The sequence below is a fragment of the Canis lupus genome, chromosome 32 (assembly GCF_011100685.1).
Source record: "Canis lupus familiaris isolate Mischka breed German Shepherd chromosome 32, alternate assembly UU_Cfam_GSD_1.0, whole genome shotgun sequence".
Lineage (NCBI taxonomy): Eukaryota > Metazoa > Chordata > Mammalia > Carnivora > Canidae > Canis > Canis lupus.
In genome coordinates, this window is record NC_049253.1 from 37,190,733 (window position 1) to 37,208,652 (window position 17,920).

The 17,920-nt window shown below is 45.8% G+C and overlaps 1 protein-coding gene and 1 pseudogene across 4 annotated transcripts in view; one reads left to right on the plus strand and one right to left on the minus strand.

The window, feature by feature from the left end:
* ANXA3 (annexin A3) overlaps positions 1–12,748 on the minus strand; it is a 43,504-nt gene extending 30,756 nt beyond the window's left edge. Inside the window, exons 1-4 of one of the 4 annotated variants that reach the window (XM_038582338.1) lie at positions 12,664–12,748; positions 12,340–12,525; positions 11,033–11,111; positions 8,818–8,869 (exon numbers count right to left, since the gene is read on the minus strand). In XM_038582338.1, the coding sequence (XP_038438266.1) occupies positions 8,818–8,832 (15 nt within the window). In that variant the 5' untranslated portion in view covers positions 8,833–8,869; positions 11,033–11,111; positions 12,340–12,525; positions 12,664–12,748. Of the gene's footprint in view, positions 1–8,817; positions 8,870–11,032; positions 11,112–11,454; positions 11,524–12,053; positions 12,151–12,339; positions 12,526–12,663 lie in introns of those variants that run through there. The other 3 variants (XM_038582340.1, XM_038582339.1, XM_038582337.1) reach the window with 3 other exon arrangements.
* A 1,929-nt stretch (positions 12,749–14,677) lies between these two features.
* LOC100687190 lies at positions 14,678–15,640 on the plus strand (annotated as a pseudogene).
* The last annotated feature ends 2,280 nt before the right edge of the window (positions 15,641–17,920 follow it).

Below are 17,920 nucleotides of genomic sequence, written 5' to 3' on the forward strand. Positions count from 1 at the left end.
TCCTACCCTGCTACTGAACAATATTGGCTCTGCTGTCTTGTGCTTATATGGCTTCATTTAGGCTCTCTTGAAGTGTTTAATATTTTCATGACAGGACATTATCTTGTCACATTAAAGTGAATGGAAAACAAATGTTCTGGCACAGTAAAAAATGATAATCTGCTGATTCAATAGATTAAGTTGAACAATTTGCTCCAATACAACCAAAATAGAGAGCTTGAATTCTATAAGAATGATTATAACAGTTCAGAAACTAGTTGTAAATGTGTCTGATCTAAAGGCACCTGTAAGAAATCAGTCACTTCCACATAATCTTCAGAGAATCCTTTCTCTGAGGCTTAACAAATATTTTACGGATTCACAGAGTCAATTGGCTTCCTTTCATTTCCATCCATCTCGGAACTTTTGTGCTGATTTATTTGTCCACCTTATGTGTCTGGCGTTTTAAAAGAACCACCACAATATTAGAGCATTTAAGTGCTTCATGCCTAGAACCACGCAAGACACTTCATATGGGTTAGTGTAATCTGCACAACAGCCCCGATGAGTAAGAGCAACCCATTTCACATGTAAAACACCAAGGTTCAGGAAGATTGGAGAATTTGCTCAAGCCCACATAAGCTAGGTAGGCAGTAAAATCTGTATTTGAATGCAATCATGACCATTCCAGCCCACTCCTAGTCTTCCTTGAATTGTAGTGTCTGTACCCAGGGGAATTCTTTAAAATGCATGTGAATCAAATCCCGCATTAGACATATTGAACACGTTCTTCAGAAATAAGGTGTTAAGGTGGTCTCTATATGTTTAAGAAGTTCCTTGGTGATTTTGTGCTACCCAGGCATTTACATGGTTGCTGCTAAATCCAAGAAGACAAAATTGCAGTCAGATTCCAACGGCTCATGAAAAAGATTTCCATTCTAGCCATGACCTTCACTGCCCTCTACTACCTACACATCAAAATATGCTAAATTCCAATGCGCAAAATTAGAGAAGGTTGAAATTCCCAGTGTGTTATGTAATTTGCCACCTAGTAAGAATTAAATGGGCAGGAACTGTTTGTTTAATTAAAAGAAAAAAGCCACACATACACACACGTACACACACCCCAGTTTGAAAAATGGCTTGGAAATTCTGAAGCAGAATCTTAATGAAAATTTTAAGACTGTTTCAGTTATTTAAATAAACAGGATTATTCGTTTGATAGACTTGGTTACCCAGAATATTCAAAAATATTTACATGAACTATGAAAGAAAATCTTATAGTAAAGAAATGAATAGAATATTTTATTTATTTATTTTTAAAGATTTTATTTATTAATTCATGAAAGACACACAGAGAAAGAGAGAGGCAGAGACACAGGCAGAGGGAGAAGCAGGCTCCATGCAGGGAGCCCGACGTGGGACTCGATCCCGGGTCTCCAGGATCACACCTTGGGCTAAAGGCAGGCGCTAAACTGCTGAGCCACCCGGGGGCTGCCCATGAATAGAATCTTTTAAACTAGCACACGCCAGGCTCTGAACAAAGGGCTTTATAGACAACCTATTTCAGTCTTACCATGACCTTAACAAAGTAGATTTTATTATTCTCATTTAAAATGGAAAAAACTCGATTTCAGAGAAATTATTTGCTTAATATGGCTCTGCTACTAGGGATGGCCTGAGAATGCGAACCCACCTGCTTGTGTCTAAAACGCCCTGTGCTCTCTATCATATCACAATGCTTCACAGGATTCCACACTAGTGGTTCTTGAAGTATATAGATACTGGGTCAGCCATGTCAGCATTACCTGGGAACTTGTCAGACATGCGAATTCTCGGGTCCCATCCAAGTCTTAATGAAATGACAGCTCTGGGGCCAAGACTCAGGATCTGTGTTTTAACAAGCCCTCCAGAGGATTCTAATGCATGCTCAAGTTTGAGAACTGCTGCTCTATTCCATTCTCAGCTGCCCAGAAAACCAAAGCAAAATGAGTAAATAAGTCATAGATTCTTTTATGGGAGGTGGAAGAAGAATTTGATGATGAGCTCATTGTTTCAGGAATGCTGGCATTTTTACAGACAAAACTATTTGCATGGCCTGCTTCATTGCAGGCTTCCTTCTTTAACACTTAAATTACTAATCAAAGCTTGACCTCCTCTTTTTGCACTAACCCTAACACCCTAACAAAGTGTCATGCTAGTGTAGGACACAAATACTTAGCAAAGTTTTATTTTTCCAAAAAAAAAATTACGTTTGATCGGATGTCCATCTGCATCCCTTAACCACTTGGTTGCTTTCCTTTTCTCAAACATGACCTTCAGATGCCCCCAAAGGGACAATGATCCTGAAACCAGTTGGAAAATAAATTAAAGCAAGGAATGTCTAAATTAAAGGGGGAGGGGACTAACAGGAGCTCTTGACATTAATAATTGTTGTTATTTGCAGTGCCTGGGCGCCTCGGTCAGTTGAGTGTCTGACTATTGGTTTTAGCTCAGGGTCCCAAGATGAGCCCCGCATCAGGCTTCCTTCTCAGCGAGAAGTCTGCTTGGGATTCCTTCCCTCTTCCTTTCCCCCCACCCCTGCTCCTCCCTCTACCCTCTGGGTGGTTCAACAGTTGAGCACCTGCCTTCAGCCCAGGGCGTGATCCCAGAGTCCCAGGATAGAGTCCCGCATCAGGCTTCCTACGGAGAGCCTGCTTCTCCCTCTGCCTGTGTCTCTGCCTCTCTCTCTCTTTCTCTCTCTCTGTATCTCATGAATAAATAAATAAATTATATCTTTTTTTAAAAATAATAAGAAAATAAAATTTCTCTTTCTCTGTATTTCCAGAGCCTAAAACAGTGTTTGGCACACAGTAGATCTTAATAAATATTTGTTGAATGAGTAAGTGAATAAAAAATGCTTCCTTGGGCAGCCCCAGTGGCATGGCGGTTTAGCGCTGCCTTTGGCCTGGGGTGTGATCCTGGAGACCCGGGATCGAGTCCCACATTGAGCTCCCTGCATGGAGCCTGCTTCTCCCTCTCCCTGTGTCTCTGCCTCTCTCTCTTCCTTCTTCTCTGTGTCTCTCACGAATAAAAAAAAAATGCTTTCTTATTCTGAGTCTTGCTTCCTTTGATAATTCTCAAATGCCACTTCCAGACTTTTCAGAGCTCCATGACACACTTCAAAAACCTGATTAATGCATTCTTCTTTTGTAAATGCTGTTCAGATGGGGCTGTCACTACTTCTATTTAGACAGGGCTCCAGAACCTAGGTGAAGTATTTAATCAAACACGAATGGTTAAAAATGAAAGGAGCAAAGATCTGATGATGCAGGCAGGGGCAGACTTGAAAATTTTCTGTCCTTTTAACTACTCTCTTATATTTTGTGTGAAACCTCTATGTCTGTATTAATCGTACTGCTCAGTGCTAAAATACTTGCATTTTCCAACTGCTCTGCATCCACCAAAATATAGGCATTCAAGAGAATCAAATTATACCTCCTCCCCTTCACATTCCTTGCTCTCAATCTAAAACTTTTTCCTCTTTGCCTCTGATTTACCAGGCTTTTTCAATAGCTACTCATTAGATTTGGCAAGTTATACTTTTTATTATGATTAAATGTGAAAGAGGGGCCCTATACTTTCATGAGTGAGTTGGGGCCAGGGAGTGGCAAAGGATAGCTCTTTAACACTTAGTCCATTCAGTCCTAGGAAGCCTCTCTCTTCTGGATCAGATTGGACAGTTTTTTTCTAGACTCTGTCATGAAACAAAGCTCTACTGTTTTGATTTGAAATCCGGATTTTACCTGTTTTTCATTAACTTCCTGCAGAGGGTCATTTTTGCAGCTACCAATATTTATCTAAATAAGCTTTGGGGAACATGGTTTAAAACACATACCCGACTGGAAGGTGCAATCATGTTGAAGAGCACCTAATGAGGCCTGATGCCCATTCTCCTTGGGATGTGAAAAGTCTAGCTCAATAAAAATAGTTATAGAGCCAAATGTTCCAGCCCTGAGATGTGGTAGGCAGGGACACCAGAGGAGAAGGTCAACACAACCACATGCATGTAACACAGGTGTCCTTCCCACACATGTTTTAGATTTGCATGATTAGGAAAAGCAAACACATCAGGAAAGAAATGTGTGATGGGATGTTTCCATCAAAACAAGACATTTGAACTTGACAGGATTCTAACCAACTTCTTGTACCCAAGACCAGTAGCATCATATGCCCAGGACTGATGCCATCCATAGAAGAGAAATGGAAAGGCATGACCTTCCCAAATTCTCTCTCACATTAGCACATTTCGCCTTTCCTGGGAGTTCTGCTGATGTCATTATTTCACATTACACAGCAGAAATGGGACCATTGTGTCCTCGTGGGTCAAAGTGCACCAATCTTGTTCCCAGGAAAGAAAGGAAAGATCAGGTGGGGAAGGAAAGTTGTGCTCTCTTTCTCAAGAGCACATTTTCAGGGATTAGTCTTTCCTATTAGGAAGTTTCCACCCTAACTAAGTCTTCCCCAACTTTTCCACTATCAGCATCCCTTTAGGGCAGCCTGGGTGGCTTAGGATTTTAGCACTGCCTCAGCCCAGCATGGAATCCTGGAGACCAGGGATTGAGTCCCACATTGGGCTCCCTGCATGGGGCCTGCTTCTCCCTCTGCTTCTCCCTGTGCCTCTGTCTCTCTCTCTGTCTCTCATAAATAAATAAATAAAATCTTAAAAAAAACAAAGAATCCCTTTAAGTATTTCTTCTTCATAGACCCCAAGTTTTGAGTGATTCTATCTGCTAATCTGTATTTATTACAAAACATTTACCCAATGTTACTTATTATTAAAGATAGTAAGTTCCAAGCAGAGGTTCTGATCAGCACAAGGTAACCAGTGCCTGAGTGTTAATATAATCTTAGTAAAAAAAAAAAAAAAAAAAAAAAAGGACTATGATATTTTAAAATTCTGTGCAGCTTCAGTGTGAGTTATACATGTATGGTACAATAAAGAATATTTCTAGTCTTTGCCCTGGCTTCCTGGAACAGAGCCTCTAAACTATCGGTATTTCCTGATAGGGGTGTCTTTATTTTTTAAAGATTTATTTTTTTAATTTTTATTTATTTATGATAGTCACACAGAGAGAGAGAGAGAGAGAGGCAGAGACACAGGCAGAGGGAGAAGCAGGCTCCATGCACCGGGAGCCCGACGTGGGATTCGATTCCGGGTCTCCAGGATCAAGCCCTGGGCCAAAGGCAGGCACCTAACCGCTGCGCCACCCAGGGATCCCTAGGAGTGTCTTTATTATGCTAACAAGGGACTCATGGCAGACTTCTAGGTAGGTGTAGGATGGAGATGTTTGGTAGTTTGGGAGATGAAGGAGACTGGAGATTAAGTTCAGTCCTGTGGCCAGTGATTTAATCAATCACACCGATGTAATGAAATCCCAGTAAAAACTCTGGATTGAGGTTTGGAGGGATCCCTGGCTGGTGGACACATGATGTGCAGGGAGGGTGATGTGATCCATCCTGACTCCAGAGGGACAGGGCCTTTCCAGACCTTGTTCTATGTGTAGGTAGACTTTATTTAAAAAAAAAAAAGAAAAAAGTAATCGTAAATACTGCACTTTCAATGAATTCGGATTTGTTCTAGACAATTACTGAAGATGAGAGGGTCATGAAAATCCTCAAATGTATGGGTCAGAAGAGCAAGTGGCTCTGAGATTTGCAGCTGATGTCTGAAGTAAGGGCCAAACTCTTAAACCTGTGGAGTTTAACTCCACATGGTTAGTGTCTGAATTGTACTGCAGCATACCCGCCTGAAGCGGGAACAGAGTATTCGGTCTTTATATATAAGTATCCAAACCCATAGAATGTACCACAGCAAGAGTGAACTGTAGTGTAAAGTGTGGGCCCTGGAGACTATGATGAGTTAGTGTAGGTTCATCAGTTGCAAGAAATGTACCCCTCTGGAGGGGGATGCTGATAATGGGGAACCCTATGCGTGTGTCTAAGCATGGAGTTTATAGGAAATCTCTGTACCCTTGCTAAAGGGTAAAGGGAACCTAAAACTGCTCTAAAAGATACTGCAAATAGGAATGGTCAGAAAGAATCTATTTGGGGAAAATCCATCTGTTTTCAGATGGCTCAGAGACAGCCTCCAATGGGGAGGAAGATGTTGATCTATAATAAAATCGGGCCCAGGAGTTAGGCAGAAGCTCCTTTACTAAAACAGTTGCAGGGATGTTAATTAGTATGGGATATGCCTTTAAATAACATATGGAAATCATAACGATTAAAACTCAGCATTCTCTGAGTGCTCACTATGTGCCAGGCACTGTTAATGCATTTTACACGATCTGGGTTAATTGTTACAAGCACTAAATGATGTTGGTACTATTGTTATACCCACTTACAGGTGAAATAACAGAGACAGCGAGAGACTAGGTTACTTGCTCCAGGTCATATCCAAGAGCCTGCCTTTTAACCAATTAGAGAGTCAAGAAAAGAAGACCTGAGATTGTGGCTGAACTGTCTTCCTTCTTCCAGGAGAGCCCAATGCAGCAGGTACCTGCTGCTTTAAGTGTTTAACTACCCTTTTGATGAACTCTTTTAAGACAAAGTTTGTAGGCATCACATTTGTGTAAAGTTACATTTTTGTAAAATGTCTTTTATCCCTTGGTTCCAGAGTGGCTCTCCATTCCCTCTCCTGATTTATAAAGTTTGGAGTAGGGAAGGGAAATATATAACAAGTTAAGATGTTATAACAGTTCATAATGATTACGGTGATTATGAGTTTGGAAAAATTTTAGTAGGGGGGCACGTGGGTGGTTCAGCGGTTGAGCGTCCGCCTTCAGCTCAGGTCGTGATCCCAGGGTGCTGGGAACAAGTCCTGAGTCAGGCTCCCTGCGGAGAGCCTGCTTCTCCCTCTGCCTGTGTCTCTCATGGATAAATAAATAAAATCTTTAAAAAAAGAAAAATTTTAGTAGGATAATAAAAATACTTAGTGAGGATTCAAACAAATGGTAAAAGGAAGTTAGGAAATGGCCAAGGAGCAAAGGGCCTGGAACATTTGCTTGAGAAAGCCAGTACCCTGGGAGGCACATATGGGGAAGACATTGCTATGCCACCTTAACAAAAAGTCCGCTGCAGCTGCGCTGGTGGGACGGGCGCCCCGCGACGGAGGCGGTCAGAGCCGCTCCAGCTCCGGATGCAGAGGAGCAGGACACACAGCCCCGGGCCAGGAAGCCGAAGCCTCACAACCCAAACTCAACAACCGCTACAACAACGGCTGGTTCGCCCCAAGACGGTGGGCGTGGAGCCCAGGGCCGATGGCGAGGGTCTAACTGTGCTCACTAAGTGGAGACCCGGCCAGTGGAAACTACCTGCCACCTCCCACGTGCAGGCCGCCACCAGCGGGAAGGCGGGGCCACTCTCAGCGGCATCAGGTACCCAGTCCTGGAGACCGAGGACCGCCCAGATGTGCGCAGGACAAGAGGCTGGCCCCGCCACCCCCAGGGCTCCTAAGCACCTGCCTGCCACTTCCAAGGCAACAGCCACAGCAACCCCTACACCTGTCATGCTCCTTAGACGTCCTAATTTGTAGGTTTCCCGAGTGCCTGCCATGGACCGAAGGGCAACCTACAGGGGCCCTTGGTCCAAAGAGCACAAAGCGATAAGGTATCAGGGTTTCTCATCAGCGGTTAAGTAGGAGAACAACATGCCTGACCAGAGATATATGCAACATCTCCGGAGGAAATAGTTATGCCACACAGATTGTTGACTCCTCTGAAGCAATGAGAGGGCTGCAACATCTAGCATACACAGACCTAGGAAACCAGCTCTTCCTGATCTTCACCCGCAATGTACTACAACAGCAGCCAAAGGCTTCTCTCTTGACCACATCACTCCAATAAACTCACCATCCCCTGGGAACAACAAACTGATCTAGAGTTTTGGTGAAAAGCACGGACTTACTTGATTGCTTATTTGTGTTTAGGTGTGATGTGCTTTTGTGTATAAGAGGGCAAAAGAGAACAGAATAGGTACAGAAATCTCAGGGGTGCTTTTTAAATTATGGGAACAACAACAAAAACATGTGCATAAAAGGAAGTTGACCACATTAACCATTTTTGAGCCTAAGTTCAGCAGTGGTGAGAAAATTCACATTATTGTGAAACAGATCTCCGGAACTTTTTCATTGTGCAGAACTGAAATTCTTTACTCATTAAGCAAACAAATCCCTTTCAGTCTCTGGCAAACACAACCCTATTCTTAGTCTCTAAGAATTTGACTTCTTTAGATGCCTCATATAATGGAATCATAGTATTTTGTCTTTTTATTACCGGTTTATATGCAGTTAAGTAGATCAATATTTTTCTTTTAGGCTTTTGGTTGTGTCATGGTTGTAACTGTCTTTCCTACTCCGCGATACTTTTTAACATTCACCCATATTTCATCTCTTTCATTTCAGTATTTTATCCATCTGGAATGCATTTTAGTGTATGAAGGGGGAAGGAATACAGATTTATTTTTACCCAAATGGCTAGAAATTTCCCTAACATTATTTATCGAATAAGCCATCTTTTCCTAATATGAAATTAAATATTATCATATAAACTCCCAAATCACCTACTGAATTTACTCTGTTATTAACCTCTGCTTCAGTGTCATCACAAATTATTTTAAACATGTACCTCTACAATACCTGTTTATATTTTATTATTTTTAGACATCCCCTAGCTTTTTTGGAACGTTATATTTTCAAATCAACCTTTTATCAACTTTCAAAAAATTTTTTTAAGTTTTGACTTTCTGTATTTTGAGTTGACTAAATTACTGTATTATGAAGGCTTGAGTTTTACTTACCCAGATGGAAGCCATGATATCCCACCTTTGCTTGAGTTAAGATCACACTAACCTATTAAAAGAAAAAGATTACTAAACAGAATAAATATGGGATTCAGAATACAATAATCTCAGGATAGCCCTAATCTTTAGATTCTCCAGAAAACAGAAGTCAACATTCAAAGAGAAACCACCTCAGTAAGACAATGTGTCTCTAACATCAAACTAAGCAAACACTTACTGAGCACCTACTATATACAAGGGGCTGTGCTGGACATGGGAAGGGGTCAAAGCAAAAGAGAAAAAAATCCGTGTGCTTAAGAGGTTTACATACATGTTTCCTGGAAAGCAAATTCTTGACTCGTTTAAAAATCCAACAGAACTATGTTGATTCCTGAGTTCTTTTAACCAGGATAGATACCATCGTGGGGAACAACAACAGAAACAGAAATGGTCTCCCCTGACCCCATCCCCAAGCAAATTTTAGCTGGCTTCAATTCGATTCTGTGTGTTTGATTGTGTTATCTTCATTTACATTTTACAAGGCTCCAAGCCTACGCCTGTTACAAACAGACCTGCCTGCTCTTTGAGGAGGCAGCCTAGCTCCTGGTAGGCCACAGCGGTAAAAAGGGCAATTTTTAGGTGGAGCCCTATTGGGAACCCAGGCGCTTCTCATATGTAGACATTATCCAAACATGCTGGCATATCTCCAGGGTTGATTTAGAAGTGCAAGTTGCTCCCACCAATCCTGGGAACAAAATATTCTAAAAATTCAATGATAGCCCCAGAACAAAGTTCAGTAGGAAATTACACTAGTTGTCCCTGTTGATGGTTAGCCTGATTTTCTCAGGTCCTCTGTAGCCCAGGGCAGTGGGCTTTCTGGTTACCAGGTGTAACACCATATCCCTCTAGATACATAGTGGATAAAAGGTGTCACTACTTCTGATTTTGCCTCTTAAAGCCCAATTTCTTTGAGCTTTGGTTTCCGCATCAGTAGAAAGGGTAGCGAGGGGACTGCTCCTGGCATAGATTGAAATCCTATGTGTAATAATATCAGCTGGCATTTTGAGTTCTCACTATGTGCCAGGTAACATAAAAAGCACTGGGAGGCTAATTCCACAAGAGTTTTTGTCATGTTCGTTCATTGGGGCATAAAAGGCAGCAAAAAAATACTTATTGAATGAATGATTTACTGTAAGCTCACAACAGGCTAGGGAGCTAGGTGTCATCGATAACATCTCCACTTTGCACATAAAGAGGCTGGGCACAGGGATCCCTGGGTGGCGCAGCGGTTTAGTGCCTGCCTTTGGCCCAGGGCGCGATCCTGGAGACGCGGGATCGAATCCCACGTCGGGCTCCCGGTGCATGGAGCCTGCTTCTCCCTCTGCCTGTGTCTCTGCCTCTCTCTCTCTCTCTGTGAGACTATCATAAATAAGTAAAAATTAAAAAAAAAAAAAAGAGGCTGGGCACAGAGACGGTAGCAACGATGTTCCAACCAGCCACACAGCAGGTGAGTGTCCCCCTTTTGAGTCTGGACAGTCACACTCCACAGGTGTGACATTAACTCCCCTGCGTCTGCCTTAGCAGGTGCCTGTCCCACACCGCCGCAGCTGATGTTCAATATGGGATGATCTGGGAGACTCTGTAAATTATTAATAATTATTACTGACTTCAATTGTAAGAGGTAAAGAAATCCCTGCACAGCGGAGGCCAAGGGACCTAACAACAGAACTTTGAACATCCTTCTCAGGAAGGGGTTTGAACATCTACATCATTTCCTTTACTCCATCTTCCCTCCCTATTTCTTAGCAGATGGCTCTGCACCAGCCCCACGGCTCTGAGAACAAGTGTCTGGGTTTCTTGTCACCTTGAAAGTCCCTTTCTTGTCCCTCTGAGGTTTTCTGCCTTCATAGGGCCCAGGGTGAGATCTTTGGAGAACGATGTTTTAATGAGTCACATCTTTGTGATGTCGATAAAACAAGGTGTAAAGACGGCTGTCCGTCCTCAAGGGCAGTCTTTTTTTTTTTTTTTTTTTTTTTTTATTTATGATAGAGAGAGAGAGAGAGGCAGAGACACAGGCAGAGGGAGCAGCAGGCTCCATGCAGGACTCGATCCCGGGTCTCCAGGATCACACCTGGGCCGAAGGCAGGTGCTAACCGCTGCGCCACCCGGGGATCCCCCAAGGGCGGTCTTGAAGTCGGGGCAGAGCGACAAAGCCCGGGGAGGGGGCACTGACCCCGGCTGCGCTGCGATCGGAGGAAAGGCGAGTCTTTGCAAGGAGGAGTTAAGTCGCTCCGTTTACTCCCTTCTTCCGCCTCCAAAAAATGAAACAGGTGAACTGAAATGAACGGTCTCCGGGCAGGGGAGAAAAGGCGCACGAGGGCGGGTGCGGTTCCCAAGCCCCGGCTCCGAGCTCGGAGCTCGGCAGCGGCCCCGCCCGGGACCCCGGGGCGGTTCCGACCCAGAGCGCGGCGCCGGCCGCGAGGGCAAAGACCAGGGCGCGGGCGCTCCCGCCGCTACGACCCTCCCGGGCGCCGCCCTTCCGCTGCCCCGCGCCGGGGGCCCCCGCCCTGCAGCCCCGCGGGAGTGGAGGGGAGCGGCCCCCCCACCCCATCACCCACCCCCCACCCCCCACCCCGGCGGGGCCGCAGCTCGTACCTGGGGTGCTGCAGTCCGCGGGGCGCTCGGCGACGGCCGCACCCCTGCCCCCCGCCCCCGCCCACCTGCCCCCCCGCCCCTGCCCCTGCCCCCGCCCCATATCCCCGCCCCCTGCCCCTGCCCCCGCCCACCTGCCCCCGCCCCTCCCTCCTCCCTCCGCCCTGCCCCCGCACCCCCCGCCCCCGCACCCCCCGCACCCCTGTCCCCGCCCACCTGCCCCCCCGCCCCTGCCCCTGCCCCCGCCCCATATCCCCGCCCCCTGCCCCTGCCCCCGCCCACCTGCCCCCCGCCCCTCCCTCCTCCACCCGCCCTGCCCCCGCACCCCCCGCCCCCGCACCCCTGTCCCCGCCCACCTGCCCCCGCCCCCGCCCCTCCCGCCTCCACCCTCCCTGCCCCCCCGCCTCCCCCCGCCCCTCCCCCGCGTGGTGCCCGAGCTCCCCCGCCCCCTCCCCCCCGAAGCCGACTTCCTGGGGTCCAGCCCCTCCCTCGCGCTAGTTCCTCGCCGCGACTGCATCGCCCGCGTCCGCGCAGGCCCCGCGGCTTCCAGGCCCGCCCGGCTGCTCGGCCTGGACCCGGCGGCCACGGGGCCCCGCGCTCACCCCGGGGCAGGCGCGGTCGGGCTCCGCCGCCAGAACACGCCCCGGCGGGCCCGTGCAGCCGCCCCGGGAGGCAGACGCGGCCCCGGGTGTCCGAGACGCCGCCACGGCCCCGGAGCTCCTGCGAAGGCGTCGGAGGCCGGAACGTCGTGGAGAGAGGAAGCAATCCCAGAATTTACTCCACCCTAGAGTGGCAACTGCTAGCGGCGGAGGCGGGCGCGCCAGACCCTCCTCCCCCCACCCCCACCCGCACCCCCACCCCCACCCGCACCCCCATAACCTCTCTTACGCTTCTCTGACGTTTCGGACGCATCTTGCCAGCAGATGCAAAAGCAAATCAAAACGCAGCACAGGTGCTCCTGGGTCTGGTTCAAAGCTTTGGCGAGTCGAGGCGGAGATGCCCAGAGCGTGCCGGGGCCAGGAGCTCGGGCGGGGGCCCTCTGCGCCCCGTCTGCTCCCTCTCCGACGGCCTCTGCTAAAGAAATGCTCAAGATTATCCCCGGGTTTGCCCCATTCCCTCTCTTCTTTCGCTCAGCAAAAACAGGTGCTGATAATCGCGGCATTTGGTGACGGCCACGAGGCCTAAGAAGCACTTTGGAAAGCCAGGGGATACCTGCACCGGGACTGCCCCCGTCTCGGAAACGAGGAAATGTAGACACGGAGATTGAGTGACTTCGGCAAAGTCATACAGGGAGGAAGTGAGAGAACTAGATTTCTGAACCCGGGTAGTTTTGTCCTTCCTCTGCTAAGCTTATTGGCCGTCTAGTATGAGGATTTGAACCACCGAGGTGGGGAGATAACAAGGTGCAAGGGCATCCTAGGCATCTGGAATAACAAATCAAATGCAGGAGGCTAAAAACTAAAGCCCTGGTTGTGTTGAGGGAATTGTGGGTCGTTGTGTGTTGGAGGGAGTAGTAGAGAGCAGTAGAAGCTACCATTTATTGAGTATCAGGCATTGGACTTAGTGCCCTATCGCATCCCCTCTTTTATCCTCAAGGGAACTCTAGGGGATGCAATTTTTATCAAAATGTGCCGCAGAGGGAACAAGCTTAGAAAAGTCAAGTGATTTACCCAAAGCCACTTGACTAAAAAAGTGTCATGACTGGGATTCAGCACTGGCCTCAGCCTTTGTGTACCTTTCCTCTGGGCAGGGCTGGATCTTGAATGACATACTTTAGGTATTTGGGCATATTTTAGCAGGAATAGGGAAGTACTGACAGTGTTTGAGGGAGACTGGCACAGAGATCTAATTCGTCCTCTAAAAACATAGCTATGCAGGTTCCAGAAACAATGAATCCGAAGAGAGAAGTGAAATTAAAATCCTATAGGGAGGGGCACCTCCTATAGGGTGGCTCAGTGGTTGAGCATCTATCTGCCTTGGGCTCAGGTCATGATCCCGGGATCCAGGGATCAAGTCCCACATCAGGCTTACCCTCACTGCAGGGAGCCTGCTTCTCCCTCTGCTTATGTCTCTGCTGCTCTCTCTGCATCTCACGAATAAATAAATAAAATCTTTAAAAAAATATATAAAATAAAATCCTATAGGGAGACTCTAGAGTCTCTGCCGCTTGGGCTTCAAAAGTGAGGTGGAATTGGGACAATTGTGGGGTTTGGGTTGTTGCAAGTTGGATTTCACAGTCCAACAGCAGGCTCACCCGCTGCTGCACGCCGGCAGCCAGGTATTGTGGCCCAAATGGCAACCACTGCAGCTACCGGTGCTTTGCTTTTCACATTAGAGCAATGCAGTTAAAGGTGCAGTAGTCCACCAACAAACGTCTGAGGGCAAAAGCAAAGAATGGAGGTCAGGGGAGAACAGGTGCCCTTTTCCAGAGAGAAGCAGCTGCCACTCTAGGGTGGAGTAAATTCTGGGATTTGTTCAAGAGGCCGAGTTAAACAACAACCAAGAGGGCTGGCCGTAATCATCAAGACAGTATGATTCTGGCACAGAAAACAGACAGATAGATCAATGGAACAGAACAGAGAACCCAGAATTGGACCCTCAACTCTATGGCCCACTCATCTTCAACAAAGCAGAAAAGACTATCCACTAGAAAAAGGACAGTCTCTTCAATAAATGGTGCTGGGAAAATTGGACAGCCACATGTGGCAGAATAAAACTGGACCATTTCCTCACACCATAAACAACAATAGACTCAAAATGGATGAAAGATCTAAATGTGAGACAAGAATCCATCAAAATCCTAGAGAACACAGGCAGCAACCTCTTTGACCTCAGCCATAGCAACTTCTTGCTAGACACATCCATGAAGGCAAGGGAAACAAAAGCAAACATGAACTCTTGGGACTTCATCAAGATAAGAAGCTTCTGCACAGCAAAGGAAACAGTCAACAGAACTCAAAGACAACCTGCAGAATGGGAGAAGATACTTGCAAATGACCTATCAGATAAAGGGCTAGTTTCCAAGATCTATAAAGAACTTGTTAAACTCAACACCAAAGAAACAATCCAATCATGAAATGGGCAAAAGCCATGAACAGAAATCTCACAGAGGAAGACATAGACATGGCCAACATGCACATGAGAAAATGCTCTGCATCACTTGCCATCAGGGAAATACAAATCAAAACCACAATGAGATACCACCTCACACCAATGAGAATTGGGAAAATTAACAAAGCAGGAAACCACAAATGTTGGAGAGGATGTGGAGAAAAGGGAACCCTCTTGCACTGTTGGTGGGAATGTGAACCGGTGCAGCCACTCTGGAAAATATTACAAACTTTTAGATGCTGTGCTGCTCCGATTATCCATGCTGCATGGGAGCCCACCCCACGGCAGCTCCCACACGGCCCCTGCGGCCAGCCAGGCACCTCAGGTGAGAGCTGCGCCTAGACCAGCACCAGCAGCTCACCCGCAGACAGGGGCTCCACCACCTGCTGTTGGCCCACCTGGTACTGCACCCCAGCAGCCAGGTCTGGTGGTCCAAATGGCAACCACTGCAGCCGACTTGACTGTGGGCTCTGGTGTCAGGCACATGATAGGTCCTGCCATCCCCGGGGCTTCGGTGGAAGAAGTGATGCTGAGCCTTCAAGGCCTGACATCACTTACCAGGAGCCTCGGGGAACCCAGCCAGCATGCCAGCAGCAGCAGTTTGGCCCATGCCACTCTGAGATGAAACAGTTCCTGGGGTGTGCCCAGAACCAGGGTGACCTTAAGCTTTGTGAAGGTTTCAGCGACGTGCTCAGTGCAGATTTGCAAATGGATTAGCCTAATCAAGAAACTCAAATTGAGGATATGGAAAATCATCTCTCATGACCAAGTTAATTTAGCATAATAATTAATGGTGAAGATATAAAGTGTAAAACCACCAGTTAAACCTCTCTTTCATCATTAAATACAGACTTCTTCAGAATTGGAATGAAAAAGAGTGTTCTTAGTAAAGAAGTCCATAATGGTTTGAATTTGGGGCTGGGCAGATGTTTGTGTGCCTCTTTAAGTCACCTTTTGTGATGTTATCATTTGTGAATTAATTAGAATAAAGTGATTCCGCCCCCCCCAAAAAAAGAAAAAAAACCAGTATGGAAGTTCTTCAAAGAGTTAAAAACAGGGCTGCATTACAACCCAGCAATTGCACTACTGGGTATTTACCCCAGAGATACAAATGTAGTGATCTGAAGGGGTACCTGCACCCCAATGTTTATAGCAGCAACAGCCAAATTGTGGAAGGAGCCAAAATGCCCTTCAACAGATGAATAGAGAAGATGGGATATATATATATATATATATGCACAATGGAATATTATTCAGCCATCAAAATTTTGCCATTTGCAATGATGTGGATGAAACTATAGGATTCTTTTTGGAACTGTAGGATATTATGCTTAATGAAATTAGTCAATCAGAGAAAGACAATTATCATATGATTTCACTTATACGTGGAATTTAAGAAACAAAGCAGAGGATCATAGGGGAAGAGAGGAAAAAATAAAACAAGATGAAATCAGAGAGGGAGACAAACCGTAAGAGACTCTTAATCTTAGGAAACAAACTGAGGGTTGCTGGAGGGGAGGGGGTGGAGGATGGAGTAACTGGGTGATGGACATTAAACAGGGCACGTGATGTAATGAGCCCTGGGTGATATATAAGACTGATGAACCACTGACCTCTACCTATGAAACCAATAATACATTATATGTTAATTAATTGCATTTAAATAAAATTTAAAAAGGGGGGGGGGCTGGGAACGACCTGACACAGAACGCCAAGAAGAGCACTTAGTCCGTTTGGTCTACTCTAACAGGCTACCACAGACTGAGTGGCTTTTTTTGTTGTTGTTCATGATAGAGAGAGAGAGAGAGAGGGGCAGAGACACAGGCAGAGGGAGAAGCAGGCTCCATGCACCTGGAGTCCGACATGTGACTCGATCCCGGGACTCGAGGATTACACCCTGGGCCGAAGGCAGGCACTAAACCACTGAGCCACCCAGGGATCCCCTGACTAAGTGGCTTATTAAGTGACAAAAGGCATTTCTCACAGTCCTGGGGGCTGGGAAGTCCAAGATCAAGGCTCCAGCAGGTTTCATGTCTGGTAAGGGCCCTCTTCCTGGTTTGAAGACAGTTGTCTTCTTGCTGTGCCTTCCATGGCCTAAAGGGCAAGAGAGCTCTTTGGGGCCTTTTTTATAAGGGCGCAAATCCCATTCATGACAGCTCTGCCCTCATGATCTAATCACCCCAAAGGCCCCACCTCCAAATGCCATTGCTTTGTTAGGGTAGGATCGCAATGTATTAGTTTGGGGGAGATACATTCAGACCATAGCTAGCAGCTTACAACAACTCCCACAATCTCTTCTTAAAAAGTTACTATATAAAATTTTTAATCATGAGATATTTTAGAGATACCAACAAGAATAAATGACAGAATAATATTGACTACCTGTGTACTCATCACCCAGCTTTATCAGAGCTTAAATATTATGTTGTTTTCGTTTAGAATGTTTTTGAGATATTTTAAAAGGTAAATAGATACAACCGATGTTCCTTTTGTGCTCTTTCTGATCTATTTGCTTCCCTCTTTCTCCAGAGATAACCCAACAATAAACTCAGTTACTATTTTTGTGCATGTGGTTATACTTGTTTCAAAATATTGATATGTTCATAAATATTAAATTACACCCTTCAGTAGATTTTTAAACTTTAAGGAATTATATCATGATATATAGTCTTCCACTAGCTCTTTTAGTTCAATGCTAGCTACTCTAATAGCTACAGTCATTTTAACTGCTGCATTATATTTCATTTTAGGACTACATCATGGTTCATCCATCCTTCTTCTGATGGTGGACATTACATTGTTTCAGTATTTTTCTACTATGAATAATTTTGCAATGAGCATTATTGTACATAGTTTCTTGTTCACAGGCATATGAGTTGGTGACATTATCACTTGAAAATAAAATAAGGAAAGAAAAAAGAGAAAACACTTGAATGCTTGGTACAGGAAGCAGGTGGTTACTAGGAGAAGGTATGAAAAGCTTCCAGATTAGGATACTTCAAAGACCAGGTTTTTTTAAAAAAATATTTTATTTATTTATTCATGAGAGACACACAGAGAGGGGCAGAGACAGGCAGATGCAGAAGCAGACTCCATGCAAGGAGCCCAATGTGGAACTCGATCCGAGGACCCTGGGATCACACCCTGAGCTGAAGTTCAACCACTGAGCCACCGAGGTATCCCAAAGATTAGTTTTCAAGTGGGACAATATTGTGAAAAATTTGAGAGGATGGACGGATGTATCAGCTACTGCCACCATAATGCTATATAACAAGCCATCCTGAAATTCAAGGGCCTGAAAGAAGTCAACTACTCTCTCAGATCTGCAGAATCTGGGGGCTGGGGTAGCTCTGTTCAT